The sequence below is a fragment of the Trachypithecus francoisi genome, unplaced genomic scaffold, assembly GCF_009764315.1.
Source record: "Trachypithecus francoisi isolate TF-2019V2 unplaced genomic scaffold, Tfra_2.0 Lachesis_group5, whole genome shotgun sequence".
Lineage (NCBI taxonomy): Eukaryota > Metazoa > Chordata > Mammalia > Primates > Cercopithecidae > Trachypithecus > Trachypithecus francoisi.
The window spans coordinates 139855168-139878969 of NW_022681470.1; the positions used below are offsets into that span (position 1 = coordinate 139855168).

Sequence of the window (23802 nt, forward strand, 5' to 3'; positions counted from 1 at the left end):
CCCAAAGTGCTGGGATTACACGCGTGAGCCACCACGCCCAGCCAGGATATTATTTAAATTTAAATTATATACAAATACAATTATATCAATATATTCTGTAAATTGTTACATAACAGTATCTTTATTATAGAAATATATGTTCTTTTTTTTTTTTTTGAGACGGAGTCTCGCATTGTTGCCTGGCTGGAGTGCAATGGTATGATCTCGGCTCACTGCAACCTCTGCCTCCTGGGTTCAAGTGATTCTTCTGCCTTTGCCTCCCAAGTAGCTGGCATTACAAGTGCCCGTCACCATGACTGACTAATTTTTTGTATTTTTAGTAGACACAGTGTTTCACTATGTTGGACACTACATGTGGTCTGGAACCCCTGAACTAATGATCCTCCCGCTTTGGCCTTCCAAAGTGCTGGGATTACAGGCATGAGCCACTGTACCCAGCCAAAATATATGTTCTTTAGGAAACAAAAAATTGTAATCTCAGCTACTTGCGAGGCTGAGGCAGGAGAATTGCTTGAACCTGGGAGATGGAAGTTGCAGTGAGCCAAAATCATGCCATTGCCCTCCAGCCTGGGCAACAAGAGCGAAACTCCATCTCAAAAAAAAAAAAAAAAAAAAAGAAAGAAAGAAAACAGAAAACTGCAGATTCAAAAATATACATGAGGGCTGGGCTTGGTGGCTCACGCCTGTAATCCCAACAGTTTGGGAGGCTGAAGCGGGCGGATCACTTGAGGCCAGGAGTTTGAGACTAGCCTGGCCAACATGGGGAAACCCCAACCCTACCAAAAATACAAAAATTAGCTGGGCATGGTGGTGCCTGCCTGTAATTCCAGCTTCTTGGGAGGCTGAGGTAGCAGAATCTCTTGAATATAGGAGGGAGACGTGGCAGTGAGACGAGCTTATGCCACTGCACTCCAGCATGGGTGACAGGGTGACTCTTGAAAAAATGTAGAGAAGTAAATGAAGCTGGGCATGATGGTTCACACCTGTAATGCTAGCACTTTGGGAGGTCAAGGTGGGGAATCACTTGAGGCCAGAAGTTCAAAACCAGCCTGGGCAATATAGCAAGACCTTGTCTCTTAAAAAAAGAAAGAAAGAAAGAAAGAGAAAAAAGTTATTTTTAAAAAAACAATAAACCCCCCCAAATCTAGATATTCTAGTGTTTTCTAGTTAAACCCCAAAACTTTTTTTATAGGGTGTATGTACTGCACTCTGGAGACTACTATATTCGCAAACAAAAGCAGTTCATGATTCTTCGTGGCTGAATGGTGGAATTCTAGGCGGGGACGGGGGCTGGAGACTGCAGAGAGGACCTGGGATTTTATCCTGGAGGAAGTGGGGAGGTTTGGAGGGCATCTCCTGTCATAGTTGCCGGTTACTAATCTATTTGCCCAGTGCAGAGGGAGGTCATAGTTATGTCCCATCCACTGGCCGAGATGGGCACTGAGTGGGAAGGAAACAGGTAAGAGTCTGAGCTAGCCCTGACATAAATCAGATCTGCTAGGATTTTTGTTTTTTGATTTTTTTTTTTTTTAAGCACAGAATATGCAGAGCAAAGGTCTGTTAGAGGTGGCATTTTTTTTTTTTTTTTTTTAAGAGACAGGATGGAGTGCAGTGGCACAATCATAGCTCCACTGCAGCCTCAACCTCCTGAGCTCAAGCAATCCGCCTGCCTTGGCCTTCTGAATAGCTGGGACTGCAGGTGTGTGCCACCACACCTGGCTAATTTGTTCGTTTGTTTATTTTGTTGTTGTTTTGTTTCGTTTTTGTTTTCAGACAGAGTCTTGCTCTGTCACCCAGGTTGCAGTGCAGTGGCACGATCTCAGCTCACTGCAACCTCTGCCTCCCGGGTTCAAGCAATTCTCCTGCCTAAGCCTCCTGAGTAGCTGGGACTACATGTGTGTGCCACCATGCCCGGCTAATTTTTATACTTTTTTGTAGAGCTGGGGGTCTCACTGTGTTGCCCAGGCTGGTCTTGAACCCCTGGGTTCCAGTGATCCTGCTGCCTTGGCCTCCCAAAATGCTGGGATTTCAGGCGTGAGTCACTGCACCTGGTCAATCCTTATGATTTCATGTAGTCTTTGTAGCTTAGGACTTGAGAAATGGCTTTGCTGGGCTGTTTGCTTTGCTTTTTGCTCAGGGCCTCTCAGAAGGTTGGCCACGGCTTCGGTCATCTGAAGGTTTGACAGGGGCTGGCGAATCTGCTTCCAAGGTGGCTCACTCCCAGGGCATGCAGATGGGTGCTATGATTGGCGGGATGCCTGGATTCCTCCCAGTATACTTGAGTGGCATGAGTGTACTCCTAGCATGGGAGCTGGCCTCCCGAGCACACCGTCTAAGAGCTGAGAGCCAGGTGGAAGTTGTACCTTTTTATGATCTAGCCTGAAAGTCACATAGCATCACTTCTGCCATATTGTGTACATTAAAAGCTCATTGGCTGGGCACAGCAGCTCATGCCTGTCATCTCAGCACTTGGGAGGCCAAGGCAGGAGGATCACTTGAGGTCAGGATTTCAAGACCATCCTGGGCAACGTAGTGAGACCTCATCGATTGGGCGCAGTGGCTCACTCTTGTAACCCCAGCACTTTGCGAGGCCAAAGTGCGTGGATCACCTGAGGTCAGGAATTCGAGACCAGCCTGGCTAACACGGTGAAACCTCGCCTCTACTAAAAATACAAAAATTAGCCGGGCATGGTGGCGGGTGCCTGTAATCCCAGCTATGTGGGAGGCTGAGGCAGGAGAATCACTTGAACCCAGCAGGTGGAGGTTGCAGTGAGCCAAGATTATGCCACTGCACTCTAGCCTCGGTGACAAAGCAAGACTCTGTCTCAAAAACAAAAACAAAAATAAAATAAAACTGTAATCCCAGCACTTTGGGAGGCCGAGACGGGCGGATCACGAGGTCAGGAGATCGAGACCATCCTGGCTAATACGGTGAAACCCCGTCTCTACTAAAAAAATACAAAAAACTAGCCGGGCGCGTTGGCGGGCGCCTGTGGTCCCAGCTACTCGGGAGGCTGAGGCAGGAGAATGGCGGGAACCCGGGAGGCGGAGCTTGCAGTGAGCTGAGATCCGGCCACTGCACTCCAGCCCGGGCGACAGAGCGAGACTCCGTCTCAAAAAAAAAAATAAATAAATAAAATAAAATAAAATAAAATAAAATAAAACATAACAAAAACAGCAAATCTTGACCTGGAATCAGACCCTTGGAGGCTTAAGCTGGGTGACTGTGTGTTCAGTTGTGGAGGAAGGCCGGATGCAGTGGCTCACACCTATAATCCCAGCACTTTGGGAGGCCCAGGAGGGCAGATCACTTGAGGCCAAGAATTTGAAACCAAGCTGGCCAACATAGCAAAACCCTGTCTACTAAAAATACAAAAAATAGCCAGGCATGGTAGTGCGTGCCTGTAGTCCCAGCTACTCAGGAGGCTGAGGTGGGGGACACACTTGAACCTGGGAGGTGGAGGTTGCAGTGAGCCAAGATCGCACAACTACACTCCAGCCTGGGCAACAAAGAGAGATTCCATCTGAAAAAAACAAACAAAAAAAATTGCCTGGCACGGTGGCTCACACCTGTAATCCCAGCACTTTGGGAGGCTGAGGTGGGCGGATCATCTGAGGTCGGGAGTTCGAGACCAGCCTGACCAACATAGAGAAACCCTGTCTCTACTAAAAATACAAAATTAGCTGGGCAGGGTGGTGCATGCCTATAATCCCAGCTACTTGGGAGGCTGAGGCAAGAGAATTGCTTGAACCCAGGAGGCGGAGGTTGCGGTGAGCCAAGATCGCGCCATTGCACTCCAGCCTGGGCAACACGAGCAAAACTCCATCTCAAAAACAAAAACAAAAACAAAATATTATGGAGGAGATGGAGACCATTGGAGCATGTGTGTGCTTTTCACAATCTAGTCAATTTCCCACTCCAGTTGAGTCAAATGAAAAATTGATCAGGAATGCTCAGAGCTGGAGAAGCTGTAGGGAAATGAGAAATCTCCCAAATCACTGGAGACAGCATCCATTGGTGAAACCTTTCGAGAAGGACACAATGGAAAAATCTACTACTAAACTATTAAGCATGCTGGATTAATCTTGTCTCTCATTTTATGTCACCTTCTTCTCCTTCTCCATCTCCTTCACCTTCTCCTTCTCCTCTTTATTCTTCTCCCTCCTCCTCCTTCTCATCCTCCCCTCCTCCTCCTCCTCCTTCTTCTCCCTTTTTTTTTTTTTGAGACAGAGTCTCACTGTGCCACCCAGGCTGGAGTGCCGCGTCATCATCATAGCTTACTTGAATTCCTGGACTCAAGTGATCCTCCTGCCTCAGTCTCCCAAGTAGCTGTGATGATAGGTGTGCACCATCATGTCAGCTAATTTTATTATTTTTGTAGAGACAGGGTCTCACTTTGTTGCCTGGGCTGATCTCGGTCTCCTGGGCTCAAGTGACCCTCCCTCCTTGGCCCCCCAAAGTCCTGGGATTACAGGCATGAGCCACTGCACCTGGTTTGAATTTTTCTTGCAACAAGCATCTAATCTATCATTTTTGTAATGAGAGAAAAATACCCAATAAGATAAATCCAATTAATTTTTCTTTTATTTTTTTCTTTTCTTTTTTTGACAGAGTCTTGCTCTGTCACCCAGGCTGGAGTGCAATTGCTTGCTCTCTGCTCACTGCAACCTCGGCCTCCCGGGTTCAAGCGATTCTCCTGGCTCAGCCTCTGGTGTAGCTGGGATTACAGGTGCGTGTGCTGCCACGCCTAACTGATTTTTTGTATCTTTAGTACAGACAGAGTTTCACCGTGTTGACCAGGCTGGTCTCGAACTCCTGACCTCGTGATCCACCCATCTCAGCCTCCCAAAGTGCTGGGATTACAGGTGTGAGCCACCGCACCCGGCCAATCCAATTAATTTTTTAAAATAACATGTTTGAAACCCTGGACACTATCTTTGACAATGACACCTAATGGGTGAGAAGTAATTTGGAATTTTATAATTTGAGTAGTTCTGAGTAAATGCAACATCCTTTGTAGCACAGAAATCTATTGTTCGAGTTTTGTGAAATCAGTTTCTTACATTTTTCCAGGAATACATTATGTGCAAAAGTTGAGGAACCTGTTTAGTGGGGTTATGCTCAAATTAATTTAGTGAGTGGTGAGTGGAGAAATTATAATGACTAAAATGAATTCCCTGAGTGTATCTGGGGCTCACTGGGTGTTGGGCTCTCTGCAGGTTATGCCCTAGGCCTTAGGATCTTCCGGCTTAGGCATGATTGGCCCTTACAGATGAAGAAACTGAGCCTCCAAGAGATTAAGCAAATCATGTGGATACCCAGCTTGTAAGTGGTATAGTCGGGATTTGAACTCAGGCCAACTGACTGCAAACTCCTTCAAGCTGGAATTTAGGTTGAGAATTGTGGAGATGAAGGGGGCATGCTTTGGAACCAGACAGTCCTTAACCAACCTACCTACCTTCCTTCCTTCCTTCCTTCCTTCCTTCCTCCCTCCCTCCCTCCCTCCCTCCTTTCTTTCCTTTCTTCTTTTCTTTTCCTTTTCCCTTTCCCCTTTCCCCTTTCCTTTCCTTTCCTTCCCTTCTTTCTTTTTTTTGAGACAGAGTCTTGCTCTGTTGCCCGGGCTGCAGTGCAGTGGTGCAATCTCGGCTCACTGCAACCCCCACCCCATTGGTTCAAGCAATTCCCTGCCCCAGCCTACCGAGTAGCTGGGATTATAGGCGCCTGCCACCATTCCTGGCTAATATACATATATATAGATAGAGTCTCACTCTTGTCTCTTGTCGCCCAGGCTGGAGTGCAATGGCGCGATCTCAGCTCAGCTCACTGCAAGCTCCGCCTCATGGGTTCACGCCATTCTCCTGCCTCAGCCTCTGGAGTAGCTGGGTCTACAGGCGCCCACCACCACACCCAGCTAATTTTTTGTATTTTTTTAGTAGTGACGGGGTTCCACCATGTTAGCCAGGATGGTCTTGAGCTCCTGACCTTGTGATCCGCCCGCCTCAGCCTCCCAAAGTGCTGGGATTACAGGCGTGAGCCACCGCGCCCGGCCAATTTTTTTTTTTTTTTTTTTTTTTTTTTTTTTTGAGACGGAGTCTCGCTCTGTCGCCAGGGCTGGAGTGCAGTGGCCGGATCTCAGCTCACTGCAAGCTCCGCCTCCCGGGTGCACGCCATTCTCCTGCCTCAGCCTCCCGAGTAGCTGGGACTACAGGCGCCCGCCACCTCGCCCGGCTAGTTTTTTGTATTTTTTTAGTAGAGACGGGGTTTCACAGTGTTAGCCAGGATGGTCTCGATCTCCTGACCTCGTGATCCGCCCGTCTCGGCCTCCCAAAGTGCTGGGATTACAGGCTTGAGCCACCGCGCCCGGCCCAATTTTTTATATTTTTAATAGAGGTGGGGTTTCACCATGTTGACCAGACTGGTCTCAAACTCCTGACCTCAGGCAATTCTCCCACCTTGGCCTCTCAAAGTGCTGGGATTACCGGCGTGAGCCACTGGGCCCATCCTCTTTTCTTTCTGGTGTTTTTTGTTATTGTTGCTGTTGTTTTTTGAGACAGAGTCTTGCTCTGTTGCCCAGGCTGGAGCACAGTGGCACAATCTCACATCACTGCTCTTTCTGCCTCCTGGATTCAAGGGATTCTCATACCTCAGCCTCCTGAGTAGTAGCTGGGATTACAGGCGTGTGCCTCCATGCCCAGATAATTTTGTATCTTTAGTAGAGACAGGGTTTTGCCATGTTGGTCAGGCTAGTCTCGAACTCCTGGCCTCAAGCAATCTGCCTGCCTCGGCCTCCAAAAGTGCTGGGATTATAGGCATAAGCCAAGATGCATAGCTGCTTTCTTCTTTTCTGGGGGGATGGGGACTTGCCACGTTACCCATGCCCAGCTGGGGTGCAGTGCTGTGATCATAGCTCACTGCAGCCTTGACCTCCTGGACTCAAGTGATCCTCCCACGTCAGCATCCCAAAGTGCTGGGACTAAAGGTGTGAGCCACCACACCCAGCACTTTGGTTTAACTTGCTTTTCCTAAGGCGTGGCCTGTGGGAAACAGTCCCTCACTCTGCTCCAGGGACCGCTGCCACATCTCTGGCTGACAGCAGAATCATCCATCATTAATCATTGATCCTACATTCTGGAGGAGAACCAAGGCCAGAAGGCCCCGAGGGAAAGTACTGAAAAAAAGCCAGTTGGGACCAGGTGTGGTGGCTCACGCCTGTAATCCCAGCACTTTGGGAGGCTGAGTCAGGGGGATCACGAGGTCAGGAGTTTGAGACCAGCCTGGCCAATATGGCGAAACCCCGTTTCTACTAAAAATACAAAAATTAGCCAGGTGTGGTGGTGCGGGCCTTTAGTCCCAGCTACTCAGGAGGCTGAGGCAGAAGAATCACTTGAACCCTGGAGGTGGAGGTTGCAGTAAGTCAAGATCACGCCACTGCACTCCAGCCTGGGCGACACAGTGAGACTCCATTTAAAAAAAAAAAAAAAAGTCAGTTGGTGCAGACACCAGACCTGTAATTCTGGGATGTGGGATGGCCAGACAATGTCCTCTGTCTACTTTACATTTTGGATTTTTTTTTTTTTTTTTTTTTTTGAGATTGAGTCTCACTCTGTTGCCCAGGCTGGAGTGCAGTGCAGTGGTGCGATCTCTGCTCAGTGCAAGCTCCACCTCCCAGGTTCACGCCATTCTCCTGCCTCAGCCTCCCGAGTAGCTGGGACTACAGGCGCCCGCCACCACACCCGGCTACTTTTTTGTATTTTTTTTTTTTTTTAGTAGAGACGGGGTTTCACCGTGTTAGCCAGGATGGTCTCAATATCTTGACCTCATGATCTGCCCGCCTCAGCCTCCCAAAGTGCTGGGATTACAGGTGTGAGCCACCGTACCTGGCCTACATTTTGGAATTTTAAATTTGCCGATAGCATTCCCTCCCCTCTAAGCATGATATTCTGCCCTTTTTTTCCTTTTCTGACTGCAAAAGCAGAGCATGTTGGACCCCTCCTCCAAAAAGTTACACACTAAGAAGTGTTTGATCGGCCAGGCGCGGTGGCTCAAGCCTGTAATCCCAGCACTTTGGGAGGCCGAGACGGGAGGATCATGAGGTCAGGAGATGGAGACCATCCTGGCTAACACGGTGAAACCCCGTCTCTACTAAAAAATGCAAAAAATAAACTAGCCGGGCGAGGTGGCGGGCACCTGTGGTCCCAGCTACTCAGGAGGCTGAGGCAGGAGAATGGTGTAAACCCGGAGGCGGAGCTTGCAGTGAGCCGAGATCCGGCCACTGCACTCCAGCCTGGGCGACAGAGTGAGACTCCGTCGCAAAAAAAATAAAATAAAAATAAAAAACCCGTCTCTACTAAAAATACAAAAAATTAGCAGGGCGTGGTGGCGGGCACCTGTAGTCCCATCTACTTGGGAGGCTGAGGGGGGGAAAATGGCGTGAACCCAGGAGGCGGAGCTTGCAGTGAGCCGAGATTGCACCATTGCACTCCAACCTGGGCGAGGAGCAAGACTCCGTCTCAAAAAAAAACAAAAACAAAAAAACAAAAAAATTACCTGGGTGTGGTGGCACATGCCTGTAATCCCAGCTACTCAGGAGGCTGAGGCAGGAGAATTGCTTGAACCCGGGAGGCAGAGGTTGTGGTGAGTGCACCATTGCACTCCAGCCTGGGTAACAAGAGGGAAACTCTGTCTCAAAAAATATACATATATTTTATTTTATTTTATTTTTTTTTTTGAGACGGAGTCTTGCTCTGCCACCCAGGCTGGAGTGCAGTGGCCGGCTCTCAGCTCACTGCAAGCTCCGCCTCCGGGTTCACACCATTCTCCTGTCTCAGCCTCCCGAGTAGCTGGGACTACAGGCGCCCGCCTCGTCGCCCGGCTAGTTTTTTGTATTTTTTAGTAGAGACGGGGTTTCACCGTATTAGCCAGGATGGTCTCGATCTCCTGACCTCGTGATCCGCCCGTCTCGGCCTCCCAAAGTGCTGGGATTACAGGCTTGAGCCACCGCGCCCGGCCATATACATATATTTTAAAAGGCCAGGTGTGGTGGCTCACGTCTGTAATTCTAGCACTTTGGGAGGCCAAGGCTGGTGGATCGCCTGAAGTCAGGAGTTCGAGACCAGCCTGGCCAACATGGTGAAACCTTGTTTTTACTAAAAATAGAAAAATTAGCTGAGTGTGATGTTGAGCACCTGTAATCACAGCTACTGGGGAGGCTGAGGGAGGGAAATTGCTTGAACCTGGGAGGTAGAGGTTACAGTGAACAGAGATTGCCCATTGCACTCCAGCCTTGGTGATAGGAGCAAGACTTTGTCTAAAAAAAAAAAAAAAACCCTACTCTTAGCTTGAGGACTGTACAGAAACAGGCCATAAGCCAGTTTGCCTGCCATCTTTCCTTCCCTTCTTTCTTCCTTCTCCTTCCCTCTTCCCCATCACCTCCCTTCTCCTTCCCCTCCCCTCCCTCCCTTTATCTTTCTCTCTCTTTTTCTCTTCTCTCCCTCCTTCCCTCCTTCCTTCCCACCCTTCCTTCTTCCTTCCTTCCATCCCTCTATCCCTCCATCGTTTTATCTTTCTTTCCTTCCCTCCCTCCCTTTCTTCTCTCTCACTCCTTTTCTCTTTTACTTCTTCAATCATTCATTCAGCAAAATGAGCACCTATTATGTGCCAGGCCCTGAGTGTGTCTGTGATTATAACTGTGGCTAAGACAGGCAGCCTCCCTGCTCTCCTGGGGCTCCCAGCCCAGTAGGGGAAACAGACAGCAAAGACACAGATAAAGAATCTCGGTTGAGTAGGTCATGCCTGTAATCCCAGTACTTTGGGAGGCCAAGACAGACAGATCACCTGAGGTCAGGAGTTCAAGACCAGCCTGGGCAACATGGTAAAACCCAGTGTCTACCAAAAATACAAAAATTATCCAGGCATCATGGTGCATGCCTGTAATCCCAGCTACTAGGGAGGCTGAGGCACGAGAATCACTTGAACCCAGGAGACAGAGGTTGCAGTGAGCCTAGATCACACCACAGCACTCTGGCCTGGGTGACAGAGACTCTGTCAAAAAAAAAAAAAAAAAAGAGAAAGAAAAAAAAAACTGTACTAAGATTCTAAGAATCTAGAATCTGGCTGGGCCCCGTCTCTACTAAAAATATGAAACAAATTAGCCGGGCATGGTGGCGGGTGCCTGTAGTCCCAGCTACTCAGGAGGCTGAGGCAGGAGAATGGCGTGAACCAGGAGGCAGAGCTTGCAGTGAGCTGAGATAGCGCCACTGCACTCCAGGCTGGGCGACAGAGCGAGACTCACCTCAGAAAAAAAAAAAAAACTGTACTAAGATTCTAAGAATCTAGAATCTGGCTGGGCCCCGTCTCTACTAAAAATATGAAACAAATTAGCCGGGCATGGTGGCGGGTGCCTGTAGTCCCAGCTACTCAGGAGGCTGAGGCAGGAGAATGGCGTGAACCCAGGAGGCAGAGCTTGCAGTGAGCTGAGATAGCGCCACTGCACTCCAGGCTGGGCGACAGAGCGAGACTCACCTCAGAAAAAAAAAAAAAATCTAGAATCCCGATTATGCACTGTGACTTTTTGTTTTGTTTTGTTTTTGTTTTTGTTTTGAGGCAGAGTCTCGCTCTGACGCCTAGGCCAACATCTTTCTTTAGAGATGGGGTCTCACTATGTTGCTCAGGCTAGTTTCGAACTTCTGGGCTCAAGTAATCCTCCTTCCTTGTCCTCCTAAAGTTCCAGGGTTACAGGCATGAGCCATTGTGCCTGACCAATCGACTCAGTTTCCACTCATCAATCATCTGAGCCTTTCCACCTCAGGGCTGGTCAGTTCTTCTCCTACTCAAACACTTTCCATGGCTCCCTGCCGCCTTTGATAATGGCCAAACCCTTTAGCCCAGCATTCAAGGATCTTTAAGAAGTCAACCCTGCAGTGGCTCACACCGGTAATCCCAGCATTTTGAGAGGCCAAGGTGGGAGGAGTGCTTGAGCCCAGGAGTTCAAGACCAGGCTGGGAAATATACTGCAACCTCATCTCTAGAAAAAATTTTAAAAATTAGCCAGGTGTGGTGGCACACATCTGTGCCTGTAACCCCAGCTAGTCAGGAGGCTGAGATGTGAGAATCACTTGCGTCCAGGAGGCAGAGGCTGCAGTGAGCCAAGATCATGCCACTGCACTCCAGCCTGAGCAACAGAGCAAGATCCTGTCTGAAAAAGCAAACAAACAAAAAAATAGAAGTCAGCCCATCTGCAGCCTCAGCCCTATCTCCCTCCTCTAGTCCCTCCTTCACACCCAAGTTCAGTAGACACCTTGCAATCCTTCTGGCACTCCTTGGAGGTTCCCGGAATCCACATGAGCTTCCGCCTTAGCTTGGCAGAAACCCCCACTCCTGCCCCAACCCACATTGATGAAACTCAGTTACCCTCCCTGCATCTCCTCTGGGATCCTAAACTGCCTGGGCTTCCCCATCAAAGTTTCCATCATAGGCCAGGCAGAGTGGCTCACACCTGTAATCCTAGCACTTTTGGAGGCCGAGGCGGGTGGATCATAAGGTCAGGAGATCGAGACCATCCTGGCTAACACGGTGAAACCTCGTCTCTACTAAAAATACAAAAAATTAGCCGGGTGTGGTGGCGGGCGCCTGTAGTCCCAGCTACTCAGGAGGCTGAGGCAGGAAAATTGCTTGAACCCGGGAGGCAGAGGTTGCAACGAGCTGAGATCGCACCACTGCACTCCAGCCTGGGCGATAGAGTGAGACTCTATCTCAAAAAACAAAACAAAACAAAACAAAAACAAAGCTTCCATCACTATGAGTTGCTTGAAGTTGCACAGCAAGTGAACCATTAGGGCCAAGCTCAGAATGTGGGCACCAAACTCAGCCATCCATTTATTCACTGCTCATTCATCCATCCGTCTATTCACTGAGTCAACACTCATTTCCTGAGCACCTACTGAGTTCCAGCTCCTGCTGTAAAAACAGGGACTACCACAGTGAATAAGACAGATACAACCCCGACTTTAAGGAGCTGACATTGTGGGGCAGGGAAAACACCCATTTAACATCCTCCCACCTCGGCCTCCCAAAGTGCTGGGATTACAGGCATGAGCCACCATGCCAGAGGTGACATATAAACAGAGCCCAGACAAGGGAACGATTCAAGCCAAGCCGACTGTAGGGGGAGGGGTGCACCTGGGAGAGGAATGGTGGGTGCAAAAGCCCGGAGCTGGGAATCATCTCCCTGCGGAGGCGGATACTGGAAGGATGCAAGGGAGGCCAGTGTGGTCAGAATGGAGCCAAATGTAGTGAGCATAGCTCACTACAGCCTCCAACTCCTGGGCTCAAGTGATCCTCCCCCATCAGCCACCCAAGTAGTGGGGGAGGAAGGAGGAGACAGGTCCACGTCATGCCGGAGCAGGTTGTGCAGGTCCCCTGGTGAAAGGTACAACAGGGACAAGTGTCCAGGGTTTGGGTGTGATATCCTGTGCTCTTTTTTTGGGATTAAACCCAGTGGCCCAGAGCTGCCTGGTGACACCTCCCTGAAAGCAGAGGAGGCTCAGGACTCGCAGCCATGGGTGCGCATATATTCCGAAAATTCCTCCAGTTGCTTCCGCAATTCTTTCTTGCTGGCATCTCCATCTGCTGGCCAAAGCATGAGGAACGTCTCCCTGCCCAGAACATAGCTGTACCTGTGGGTTACAAGAAGCAAGAAGGTGAGGAGGGCCTGGTGACCCTGGGGACATGGGAACCACCCTGCCTTGCCCTGTCTGACAGCCTGCCAGAGCCTTAGCTTGTAGTGTCCCCGCCCGAAGGCCTTCTCTGGTCTTCAACCCTCTTAGTCCAAATCACTGGGAATTAGTAAATGCTTCCCTGGTGGGGTGCGGTGGCTCATGGCTGTAACCCAGGATTTTGGGAGGCCAAGGTGGGCGGATCACTTGAGGCCAGGAGTTCAAGACCAGCCTGGCCAACATGATGAAACACCATCTGTACTAAAAATACCAAAACTAGCCAGGCGTGGTGGCGCATGCCTGTAATCCCAGCTACTACTTGGGAGGCTGAGGCTGGAGAATCACTTGGAACCTCCAGCAAAAATTGTGGAACTGAGGGCTGGGTTGAGGGTAAGGAAGAGGGCCCAGGCTTGAGTTCCTAGGACAGGTGGAGCCCCTCACGCACTCAGATTTGATTCTCCACAGGTCTGATGTCTGGCCCATGATAAGGTACGATTCCTGTTCTTGCAACCCCAGGGAGTCGTGGCAGGTGGCATGGGAGACGAATTTCTTCATGGCAAGGGGTATGGCAGGATCTGTACCTGGAGAAAACCCAGTGTGTGTGCGTACAAGGTCTGACCCTCCCACACAATGGGAACCCCAGGGTAGGCCCACAGGGTGACCCCACACTGAGATTCTTCCTTTGTCACCTGGGACATACCACTCTTAATGATGTCTTCTAGCTGCATGTTGTAATAGACGTAAGGGTTGGAGGCAGAGACCTCCACAGATTCCAGCTTTGTCTTGTACACTGGGGAAGGGAGAGGGCAGAAGGGTGTCGTGTTGGCATTCGGCCTGCAAGTGGGCTCTGCCTGTCCCCTGCGGCTCCCCACACTCACCAAAATCCACGCCTGCCTCACATGCTGTTGTCTGGAGCTCCTCCTGCCTCAATTGGCCACTGGGCTTCTGCAGGGATGGGCACTGTCCTGCAGGGTCAGGTGGGCGGCTGCACTGGCTGCACTGGGACAGGGGACTTCCTCCTATTAAGCCCCCACCCTCCCCTTCAGCCCCAGGCCTGGGTCTCTGGATCTGGCCCTTCTAGTCTATGGGGCTCTCTCTCTGTCTCTCTCTCTTTCTTTTTCTTTTTCCTTCCTCCTTCCTTTCTTTTCCTTCTCGCTCTCTCATTATTATTATTTTTTAAGACATGAAGTCTCACTATGTTGCCCCGGCTGGTCTCAAATTCCTAGGCCGAAGCAATCCTCTCACCTTGGCCTCCCAACGTGTTGGGACAACAGGTGTGAGCCATCATACTTGGCCTATTTATTATTTATTTATTTATTTATTTTCTTGAGACAGAGTCTCGCTGTGTTGCCCAGGCTGGATTGCAGTGGTATGATCTCAGCTCACTGCAGCCTCCACCTCCCAGGTTCAAGTGATTCTCGTACCTCGGTCTCCCAAGTAACTGGGACTACAGGCATGCACCAACATGCTTAGCTAAGTTTTGTATTTTCAGTAGAGATGGAATTTCACCATGTTGACCAGGCCGGTCTTGAACTCCTGACCTCAAGTGATCCACCCACCTTGGCTCCCAAAATGCTGGGATTACAGGTGTAAGCCACTGAGCCCGGCTTTTTAAAGTTTATTTTTGAGAGAAGGTCTTGTTGTATCACCGTGGCCGGAGCGCAGTGGCATAAGCATAGCTCACTAGAGCCTCCAACTCCTGGGTTCAAGTGATTCTCCTGCCTCAGCCGCCCAAGTAGCTGGGGCTACAGGTACTTACCACCACTCCTGGCTAATTTTTTTTTTTTTTTTAATTTTTTTGTAGAGATGGGGTCTCACTCTGTTGCCCAGGCTGATCTGGAACTCCTGGCCTCAAGCCATCCTCCTCCCAAAGTGCTGGGATTACAGGCATAAGCCACCATGCCCAGCGTCTGTCTCTCTTTTTGGTCACTTTCTTGTCTATTTCTCCTGTCTTTGTCGCTTTGTGTGTTTCTCTCTGTCTCAATGTCATTTGATCCTTGGCAGTGCGAGTGTGTGTGTGTGACAAGCTTTGTCTCTCTGTACCTTCTTTCTGTCTCTCTTTGCCTCTGTCTCTTTCTCTTTCTGTCTAAACTTAGGCCAGACTACATCCAGGAGGAGGCTTGAAGGGCTCCTGGATCCACCCCCCACAACCTGGCAGCCCCAGCCTGGCGGCATGGGGCTCACCCTTGGCACATCTCACCCTCTGCACATCTGCAGACGTCTTTGTGACAGATCTTTCGCAGGGAAGATTGCTCTGTAGGCAGGTTGTAGAAAGTGCTGCACCTCCGGGCTGTGGATGGAGGGTGCAGGGGTTGAGTGGGGTGCGTTGTCTTGGGCCAGTGTTCCTGGGGGTTCAGTGCCTACCTGGCCTAGTCTTCACCTGCTCTGGGCCCTGGTCTTGTCTTCCCCATCCTCTAAAGTCCAGGCTCCCTCCTGCCTCTCCTTGTCACTGGGCTGTGCCTTCCAGGTCCTCCCAGACCTTCCCCTCTTCCTGGCCCTGCCCACTGCAAACCTCACGTTGAAGGGCCCTGGCCAGCCACCTCTGTCGACAGGCCACGCCCACTCAAAAGAGCCTGCCCCTTCCCCACCAATTCCCAGCAGGCCACGCCCAGTCCCCTTTCAACTTTGCCCCATCTCCTTCCTGTTCCCACCCACGAAGGTCACTCCAATAAGACCACGCCCCTTATGTCCACCCAGACCCAGCCCCCTTTTGGTAATTCCCAGTCTCTCATCGCCTGGCACCTGGCCCTGTCTTTTGCAGGCCTCATCCCCATGCACGGGACCCCTCCTTACAAGGCTCGTAGTAGTCGTAGATAGTGACCAGGGCGGCCTGCAGGAACTCCGCCTGCAGCATCCTGTGAACCCGAAAGCCCAGCACCGTGTTTTTCTCATGGGAGAGCTGGAGAGAACAGAGTCCTGTCTGAGCCGACCAGGGCCACTGACTGTGGGGCACTGACCTTGTGGTACTGACTACGAGGCCTTGGCTGTTGGCATTGGCCATGACCACAGACCATGTGACCTTGACCACAGGAATCACAACCAGAGGAGCTGACCTCAGAGGGCCTGGCTCTCTGCAAAACCCACCCAGGGGACCGACCTTGGGTTCTCCAGCCCCCGGGGTGCCCACACATCTCTGGCGGAGGGCACCCAGCCCCTCTCACCTTTTCCAGGTAGAGGACAACGGTGCTGTCACTGGTACTTGTCTTGGTTTCGTACTGAAAGGCGTACCTCTCCACATCACTCGTGAGCTGGGGCAGAGAGTGGAGGCTGGAGGGTGGCTGACAGTTTCCAAGGCCCCTAGCCCTAGAGCTCCAGCCTTTGTCCAGTCAACCTCACGGTAGAGGAAACTGAGTCCCAAGCAGGGAAAAGATTTGGTTGAGGCCACGCAGGGAGTCATCCAGAAGTGATGACGGGGCATTAACCCAGGAGCCTTGATTTGAGTAGACACTGCCCTGCACCCATGTGAGAAGTATGGGAAGGTTGCTCAGGAAGCCTGTAGGTGGGTTCTGCGTTACCTCTTTGAGGTCATCCTGGTTGGGGTAGAAGCCGGTGAGCAGGGAGACCTCCATGATGGTCATTGTGGCCTCTCGATTGTTCTGGAACCTGGAAGTTCACAGCCCCAGTCTTCCCCCACTGTCCTCCCGTCTCTCTCTCCATCCCCCCGACTGCTATTGTCTCTGGCTTGGACGAGTGCAGTAGCCTCCTCCCAGGTCTCCCCATATCGCCTTTGCCACTCACGACACAGATCTTTAGCAAGCAGAAATCTGACTATCTCGCCTCCTTGCTTCAATTACCAAATGCCTTGCCTCAATCCTGACACCCTTCCACGTCACATCCTCCCACCTCAGCCTCCATTTGATCACTGTTAGCCTTGTTCCCTCTCCTGCCATCGGGCCTTTGCACATGCTGTTCACTCAGCCTGGAATCTTCGCTCCTGCCTCTTCACCTGAAACACCTCTCATGTTTTCCATCTCAGCTGATGTATCACTCCCTCTGGGATGTATCTTCCCTCTGGGAAGCCTTCCCCAACCTACACCCCACACACCAGATCATTCTTTTTTTTGAGACAGGGTCACCCAGGCTGGAGCACAGTGGTTCAATCATGGCTCACTGTAGCCTCAGCTTCCTGGGCTCAAGTGATTCTCCTGTCTCAGGCTCATGAGTAGCTGAGACTATAGACATGCACCCCACTCCTAGCTAATTTTTAAATTTTTATTATTTATTATTATTTTTAAGAGATGAAGTTTTTCTGTGTTGCCCTGGCTGGCCTCAAACTCCTGGGGTCAAGTGATCCTCTCAGCTTCCCAAAGTGCTGGGATTATAGGCATGAGCCACCACGCCAGGCCCAGATCATTCTCTGATTTGCCTCCCATGGCTCTGTAAACCTCTCCTTTGCCACATGAAATCACATTTGCCATTTCATATTGGTTCTGTATGATAATTTAGTGATTGTCTGTCTCTCCTGATAGACTGTGGGCTTCGCCAGGGCAGGGAGAGGCTGCCTTGCTCATAGCTGGGTCCCTAGCTCCAATAACAGGGCCTGTCACAGAGTAGGTGCCCACTAATGTTTCTATCTGAAGCAAACTTGGGCAAGGGAGGTATGGACAGGGCAGGACTGGGGTGGGGGCTGCGGTGTCTGGAGAAAATGAGAACCACGGGGACAGCTTCAGGGTTTGGAGCCAGCTCCGGGCATCTGAGTCACGGAGCATGTCAGCTGAGGTAGAGCCTGTCATCTGAGGACATGCAGACATGGCAGGAGGCAGGGACAGAATGGGGGACAGACATAGAGAGGTAAGCTTGGCTGGTTCCCACTGTCCACTCAGTACACAAGGAAGGCCGCTAAGGAATCTGGATAGCAGAAAGTGAGAGCTTCCTCCCGCCCAGCTCAAGAGCCTGGTGCCCTGACCTTGTTTCCATCCTGAGCCAAAAGGTCTCGTCTCCCTTTTTATTTTCTGCAGAGAGAAGGCAGCGGTTTAGAGGCTGGGGAGCACAGTGATCAAGTGCACAGTCTCTGGAGCCAGCTTCTTGGATTCAAATCCTGCCTCTGCTGTGTGACTTTGAGCAAGTTGCTTAACTTCTCTGTGCTTTGGTTTACTCATCCATAAGGGGGGATCATAATATTCCCAACCCAATAGGGTTGTGGTGAGGATTAAGTAAGTTAATATAAGTAAAGCCCTCAGCATGGTGCCTGATCGGTGCTTTGTAACTATTATTATTATTATTGTTATTATTATTAAGAAATCAAGCGACAACCAAAACCTTGGCAATGTTTAGTCCCTAAAATTCATGGAACTGGTGAGGGTTGTTCCTCTTATTCCTACAGTGAACTCCCAATAGTTCTCTCTCCTTCTTGGTGCCCCAGGCTGGGAACTGTGGAATCCAACTATTTCTCTGATTTTTTTCTTTTGAAAGAGGGTCTCACTCTGTTGCCCAGGCTAGAGTATAATGGCGCAATCATGGTTCACTGCAGCCTCCACCTCCTGGGCTCAAGTGATCCTCCCACCTCAACTTCCTGAGTAGCTGGAACCACAGGTATGCATCACCATGCCCAACTAAATTTTTGTAGAGATGGGGTCTCACTATGCTACCCGGGCTGGTCTTGAATTCCTGAGCTCAAGCGATCCTCCTGCCTCAGCCTCCCAAAGTGTTAGATAGCAGGCATGAGCCACTGTGCCTGGCCCACTAATATCTGATAGTCTCTAGAGTCCCTAATCTGGCTCGGCCTCCATCGTCTCCTGCAGGACCAATGCAGTCACATCCTTCCTGGTCACCTGGCTCCCACCCTTACCTTCTAGAGTGGTCAGATCAAAGGGAGCCTGTGCAAACCTGTGCTAGGTCATGTCCCTCCTCTGTTTGGAACTTTCCATGCCCCACCTTACTCAGAACAAAAGCCAAAGTCCTCACTGTGGCTAACACGTCCCTACACCATCTTCCCCCATCACCTTTCCAACTTCTTCTCCTAAAACTCTACCCTGTAAAGCTCCTCCTGTAGCCACACCAGGCTTACCTTCTAAGACACTGTGGAGAGTTGCATTCAGGTGGTACAGGTTGCAGTTGTCCTCCCAGGACTCTGGGGACTTGTGGTACATGGTCAGAATCTGCCGGGCCAGGAAAGGGGGCTGTCAGAGCCCTTCCCCACCCACTGCCTTTCCTCTGCACCCCAATCCTTGACTTCCCAAGTCTCTGGCCATGTGGGGAATTTACTGCAAGATCACCCCCCTCCCCCGACCCCATCAATTCCTAGGTGCAGTGGCCAGAGCAGTGTCTGGAGTCTAGACCAGCTCTGTGTAAAAGAACTTTATGCAGTAACGGAAATGGTCCCATTTGGCATTGTCCAGTGTGGCAGCCGTTAGCCACATGTGGCTACCGAACACTTGAAATGTGGCTAGTTTGATGGAGAAACTGAATTTTGAATTTTATTTAATTTTAACCCATTCACAGAGGCTTGAAGAAAGGCATGACTTGCTCAGGGTCATATAACAAAGGCACATAACAAAGGCAGAGATTCAACCATGACTCCACTGTCTGGAACATGACACCAGACTATCTTTTGGTGAACAAAAGAGCTGTCATATGTCCCAAACTGCTGGGATTACAGCCCTAGGCATATGTCACGGGGCTGGAAGATGTCATGGATGTCAGGCCGGGCATGGTGGCTCATGCCTGTAATCCCAGCACTTTGGGAGGCCAAGGTGGTTAGATTACTTCAGGTCAGGAGTTTGAGACCAGCCTGGCCAATATGATGAAACCCCATCTCTACTAAAAATACAAAAAATTTGCTGGGCGTGCTGCTGTGCACCTGTAGTCCCAGCTACTCCATCTCAAAAAAAAAAAAAAAAAAAAAAATCATGGACGTCATCCCAGCACTCAGCCTCCCAAAGTGCTGGGATTGCAGGCATGGAATCACAACGACTGGCCTATATTTATTTATTTAGGTTATAATAAATAATAATATTAGTATAATATATTACTATTTATTTATTTATTTTGACACAGAGTCTTGCTCTGTCACCCAGGCTGGAGTGCAGTGGCGCAATCTCAGCTCAGTGCAAGCTCTGCCTCCCAGGTTCACGCCATTCCCCTGCCTCAGTCTCCCCAGCAGCTGGGAATACAGGTGCACACCGCCACGCTCAGCTAATTTTTTGTATTTTTAGTAGAGACGGGGTTTCACCCTGTTACCCAGGATGGTGTCTATCTCCTGATCTTGTGATCCACCTGCCTTGGCCTCCCAAAGTGATGAGATTACAGGCCTGAGCCACCACGCCCAGCCTGAAAGAGAGAGTGTTACCTTGCCTTGATCTTGGACTTCCCATCTTCCAGAACTGTGAGTGATAAATTTCTCCCTCTCTTTCTTTCTCCTTTCTTACTGTCTTTCTTCCTCCCTCCCTCACTCCTCTCTCTTTCTCTCTCTTTCTTTCTTTCTTCCTTTCTTTTTCTTTCTTCTTCTTTCTTTTTCTTTCTTCCTTCCTTCCTTCCTTCTTTCCTCCTCATCCTCCTCCTCCTCCTTCTCTCCTCCTCCTCCTCTCTCTCTCTTTCTTTTTCTTTCTTCTTTCTTTCTGACAGAGTTTTGCTCTGGTCACCCAGACTGGGGTGCAACGGCTCAATCTTGGCTCATTTCAACCTCTGCCTCCTGTGTTCAAGTGATTCTCCTGCCTCAGCCTCCTGAGTAACTGGGACTACAGGTGCCCGCTACCATGCTTGGTTAACTTTCATATTTTTTGTAGAGACAAGGTTTCACCACATTGACCAGGCTAGTCTCGAACTCCTGACCTTAGGTGATCCTCCCCCTTTGGCCTCACAAACTGCTGGGATTACAGGCGTGAGCCACCGTGCCCAGCCAAGCCACTGCACTTGGCCTTTCTTTCTTGCTTTCTTTCTTTCCTTTCTTTTCTTTCTTCTCTTTCTCTTCCTTCCTTTGAGATAGAATCTTACTCTGTCATTTAGGGGAGAATGCAAAGTCTTGATCACGACTCACTGCAACTTCCACCTCCTGGGCTCAAGCAATCCTCCCACCTCAGCCTCTTGAGTAGCTGTGACTATAGACATGTGCCACCACGCCCAGCTAATTTTTCAATTTTTTGTAGAGACAGTCTCACTCTGTTGCCCCAGTGCATCTTGAACTCCTGGACTCAAGCGGTTCTCCTGCCTGGGCCTCTCAAAATGCTGGGATTGCAGGCATGAGCCACCATGCTGGGCCAATTTCTGTTTATAAGCCACCCAGTCTATTTTGCTGTAGCAGCCTGAACAGACTAATACAGTTGAATACAAAACCTACCAAGATGGTGCCTCTCCCGTTGCCACTGGCTTTGATCTCTAGGTCATCCCGGGCAAGGAACTGAAGAGAACAAAGAGGAAGATTTAAGGATGGAGGAAGCAGCAAAGTGAGGGTCAAGTGTAGGGGGATGTGAGGCCTGAACACTCACCGGGGCCTCGGTTATTGCCTAACCTGGGACCTGATGATTCATTTTCCATCTCTCTCCACGCAGATGGTTTTGTTTTTCCCTCTTCAGAGATCATTTGTGGTGTCTACACTATCATAGATCAACTGGAACTGCTCATTCAGCCTGTTTTGTTTGTTTGTTTGTTTGTTTTTGAGACCAGGTCTCAGTCTGTAGCCCAGGCTGGAGTGTAGTGGTGCGATCTCGGCTCACCTCGGTGCGCCTCTGCCTCCTGGTCTTAAGCGATCCTCCTGTCTTAGCCTCCAAAGTAGCTAGGACTACAGGTGTGTGCCACCACACCTAGCTAATTTTTTTTTTTTTTTTGTATTTTTTTGTAGTGACAGGATCTAACTATGTTGCCCATGCTGGTCTTGAACTCCTGACCTCAAGTGATCCACCCACCTTGGACTCCCAGAGTGTTAGGATTACAAGCGTGAGCCACCAAGTCCAGCCTAAGGCTGTGTCTTTTTTTTTTTTTTTTTTTTGAGACAGAGACTCGCTTGTTGCCCAGGCTGGAGTGCAGTGGCATGATCCCGGTTCACTGCAACTTCTGCCTCCTGGGTTCAAGTGATTCTCCTTCCTCAGCCTTCCGAGTAGTTGGGACTACAGGCTTGTGCTGTCACGCCCAGCTAATTTTGATATTTTTAGTAGAGATGGGGTTTCACCATGTTGGCCAGGCTGGTCTTGAACTCTTGACCTCAGATTATCTGCACGCCTCAGCTCAGGCTGTGTCCTAATGTGCATCCCTGGAATCTGTTCTCTTTGGAGCATTTCCAACTTTCTCTGTGCGCGGAGCTCCCATGAGCCCCTTCTCACTGGCACCTCTGCACCTGTCTTTATTTTTCTTTGCCTTTTAAAATTGATGCATAGGGCCGGGCGCGGTGGCTCAAGCCTGTAATCCCAGCACTTTGGGAGGCCGAGACGGGCGGATCACGAGGTCAGGAGATCGAGACCATCCTGGCTAACACGGTGAAACCCCGTCTCTACTAAAAACTACAAAAAACTAGCCGGGCGAGGTGGCGGGCGCCTGTAGTCCCAGCTACTCGGGAGGCTGAGGCAGGAGAATGGCGTGAACCCGGGAGGCGGAGCTTGCAGTGAGCTGAGATCCGGCCACTGCACTCCAGCCCCGGCAACAGAGTGAGACTCCGTCTCAAAAAAAATAAAATAAAATAAAATAAAATAAAATAAAATAAAATAAAATTGATGCATAATGGGCTGGGTGCAGTGGCTCATGCCTGAAATCCCAGCACTTTGGGAGGCCAAGGCGGGTGGACCATCTGAGGTCAGGAGTTCGAGCAGCCTGGCCAACATGGTGAAACCCCGTCTTTATTAAAAAATACAAAAATTGCCGGGCGCGGTGGCTCAAGCCTGTAATCCCAGCACTTTGGGAGGCCGAGACGGGCGGATCACGAGGTCAGGAGATCGAGACCATCCTGGCTAATACGGTGAAACCCTGTCTCTACTTAAAAATACAAAAAACTAGCCGGGCGACGAGGCGGGCGCCTGTAGTCCCAGCTACTCGGGAGGCTGAGGCAGGAGAATGGCATAAACCCGGGAGACGGAGCTTGCAGTGAGCTGAGATCTGGCCACTGCACTCCAGCCTGGGTGGCAGAGCAAGACTCCGTCTCAAAAAAAAATACAAAAATTAGCTGAGGGTGGTGGCAGGTGCCTGTAATCTCAGCTACTCGGGAAGCTGAGGCAGGAGAATCACTTGACCCCAGGAAGCAGAGCCTGCAGTGAGCTGAGACTGTGCCACTGCACTCCAGCCTGGGCAACAGAGTAGGACCCTGTCTCTAAAAAACAAAAAATAACAAAAAAAGGGGAAAAAAAAGAAAAAAAGAAAAAGAAAAGGAAAGAAAAAATTACAGCCAATCACTCAAATCTCATTGCCTATAAGATCAAATCTTATCGCCTATAGGATCAAGTCCTAATTCTTGCCACGGCCTTCCAGCCCTCTGCTGAGCTCTGCCAGCCTTCAAGCCTCCTAATAGCCTGCTTTATTTGCTGTTCTCCCTTCTGACCATTCCTGTGCCTGAGTGGCTCCGGGTCTCCACTCTATGCTGTTCCCTATGTCAGAAACACTCTTCCTCAGCTGGGCGTGGTGGCTCATGCCTGTAATCCCAGCAATTTGGGAGACCGAGGCGGGCAGATCACATGAGGCTAGGATTTCAAGACCAGCCTGGCCACCATGGTGAAACCCCATTTCTACTAAAACTACAAAACTTAGCTGAGCCCGGTGGTGCGTGCCTGTAATCCCAGCTACTGGGGAGGCTGACACAGGTGACACAGGAGAATCGCTTGAACCCCGGAGATGGAGGTTTCAGTGAGGCAAGATCACGCCACTGCACTCCAGCCTGGGTGACTGAGTGAGACTCTGTCTCAACAACAACAACAACAACAACAAAGACAACAACAATAACAACAAAAATAAACACTCTTCCCCTCCCTCTGCTTTCTTCATCTTGACAACGATTTATCCAGGGACATCAACTTAACAACGCGTGACTTTAGATGAGTTGTTTTCCTTCTTTTCTTTTTTAGTACAGATGGAGTCTCACTATGTTGTCCAGCATGTCGTTTCTTTTTATTTATTTATTTATTTATTTATTTATTTATTTATTTTGAGACGGAGTCTCGCTCTGTCGCCCAG

The 23802-nt window shown here is 50.0% G+C and overlaps 1 protein-coding gene across 1 annotated transcript; it reads right to left on the reverse strand.

Annotated features, from left to right (window-relative positions):
* Positions 1–11871: 11871 nt before the first annotated feature.
* Positions 11872–16305, reverse strand: LOC117074501 (complement C3-like). The gene is made up of 8 exons (XM_033196018.1): positions 16230–16305; positions 15876–15962; positions 15508–15613; positions 14915–15004; positions 13593–13679; positions 13415–13504; positions 13160–13295; positions 11872–12675 (listed from the first exon to the last, which is right to left on the reverse strand). Exons 1-8 carry the CDS (start codon positions 16290–16292, stop codon positions 12543–12545), a joined length of 792 nt encoding a protein of 263 aa, XP_033051909.1. The 5' UTR covers positions 16293–16305; the 3' UTR covers positions 11872–12542.
* Between the last annotated feature and the right edge of the window lie 7497 nt (positions 16306–23802).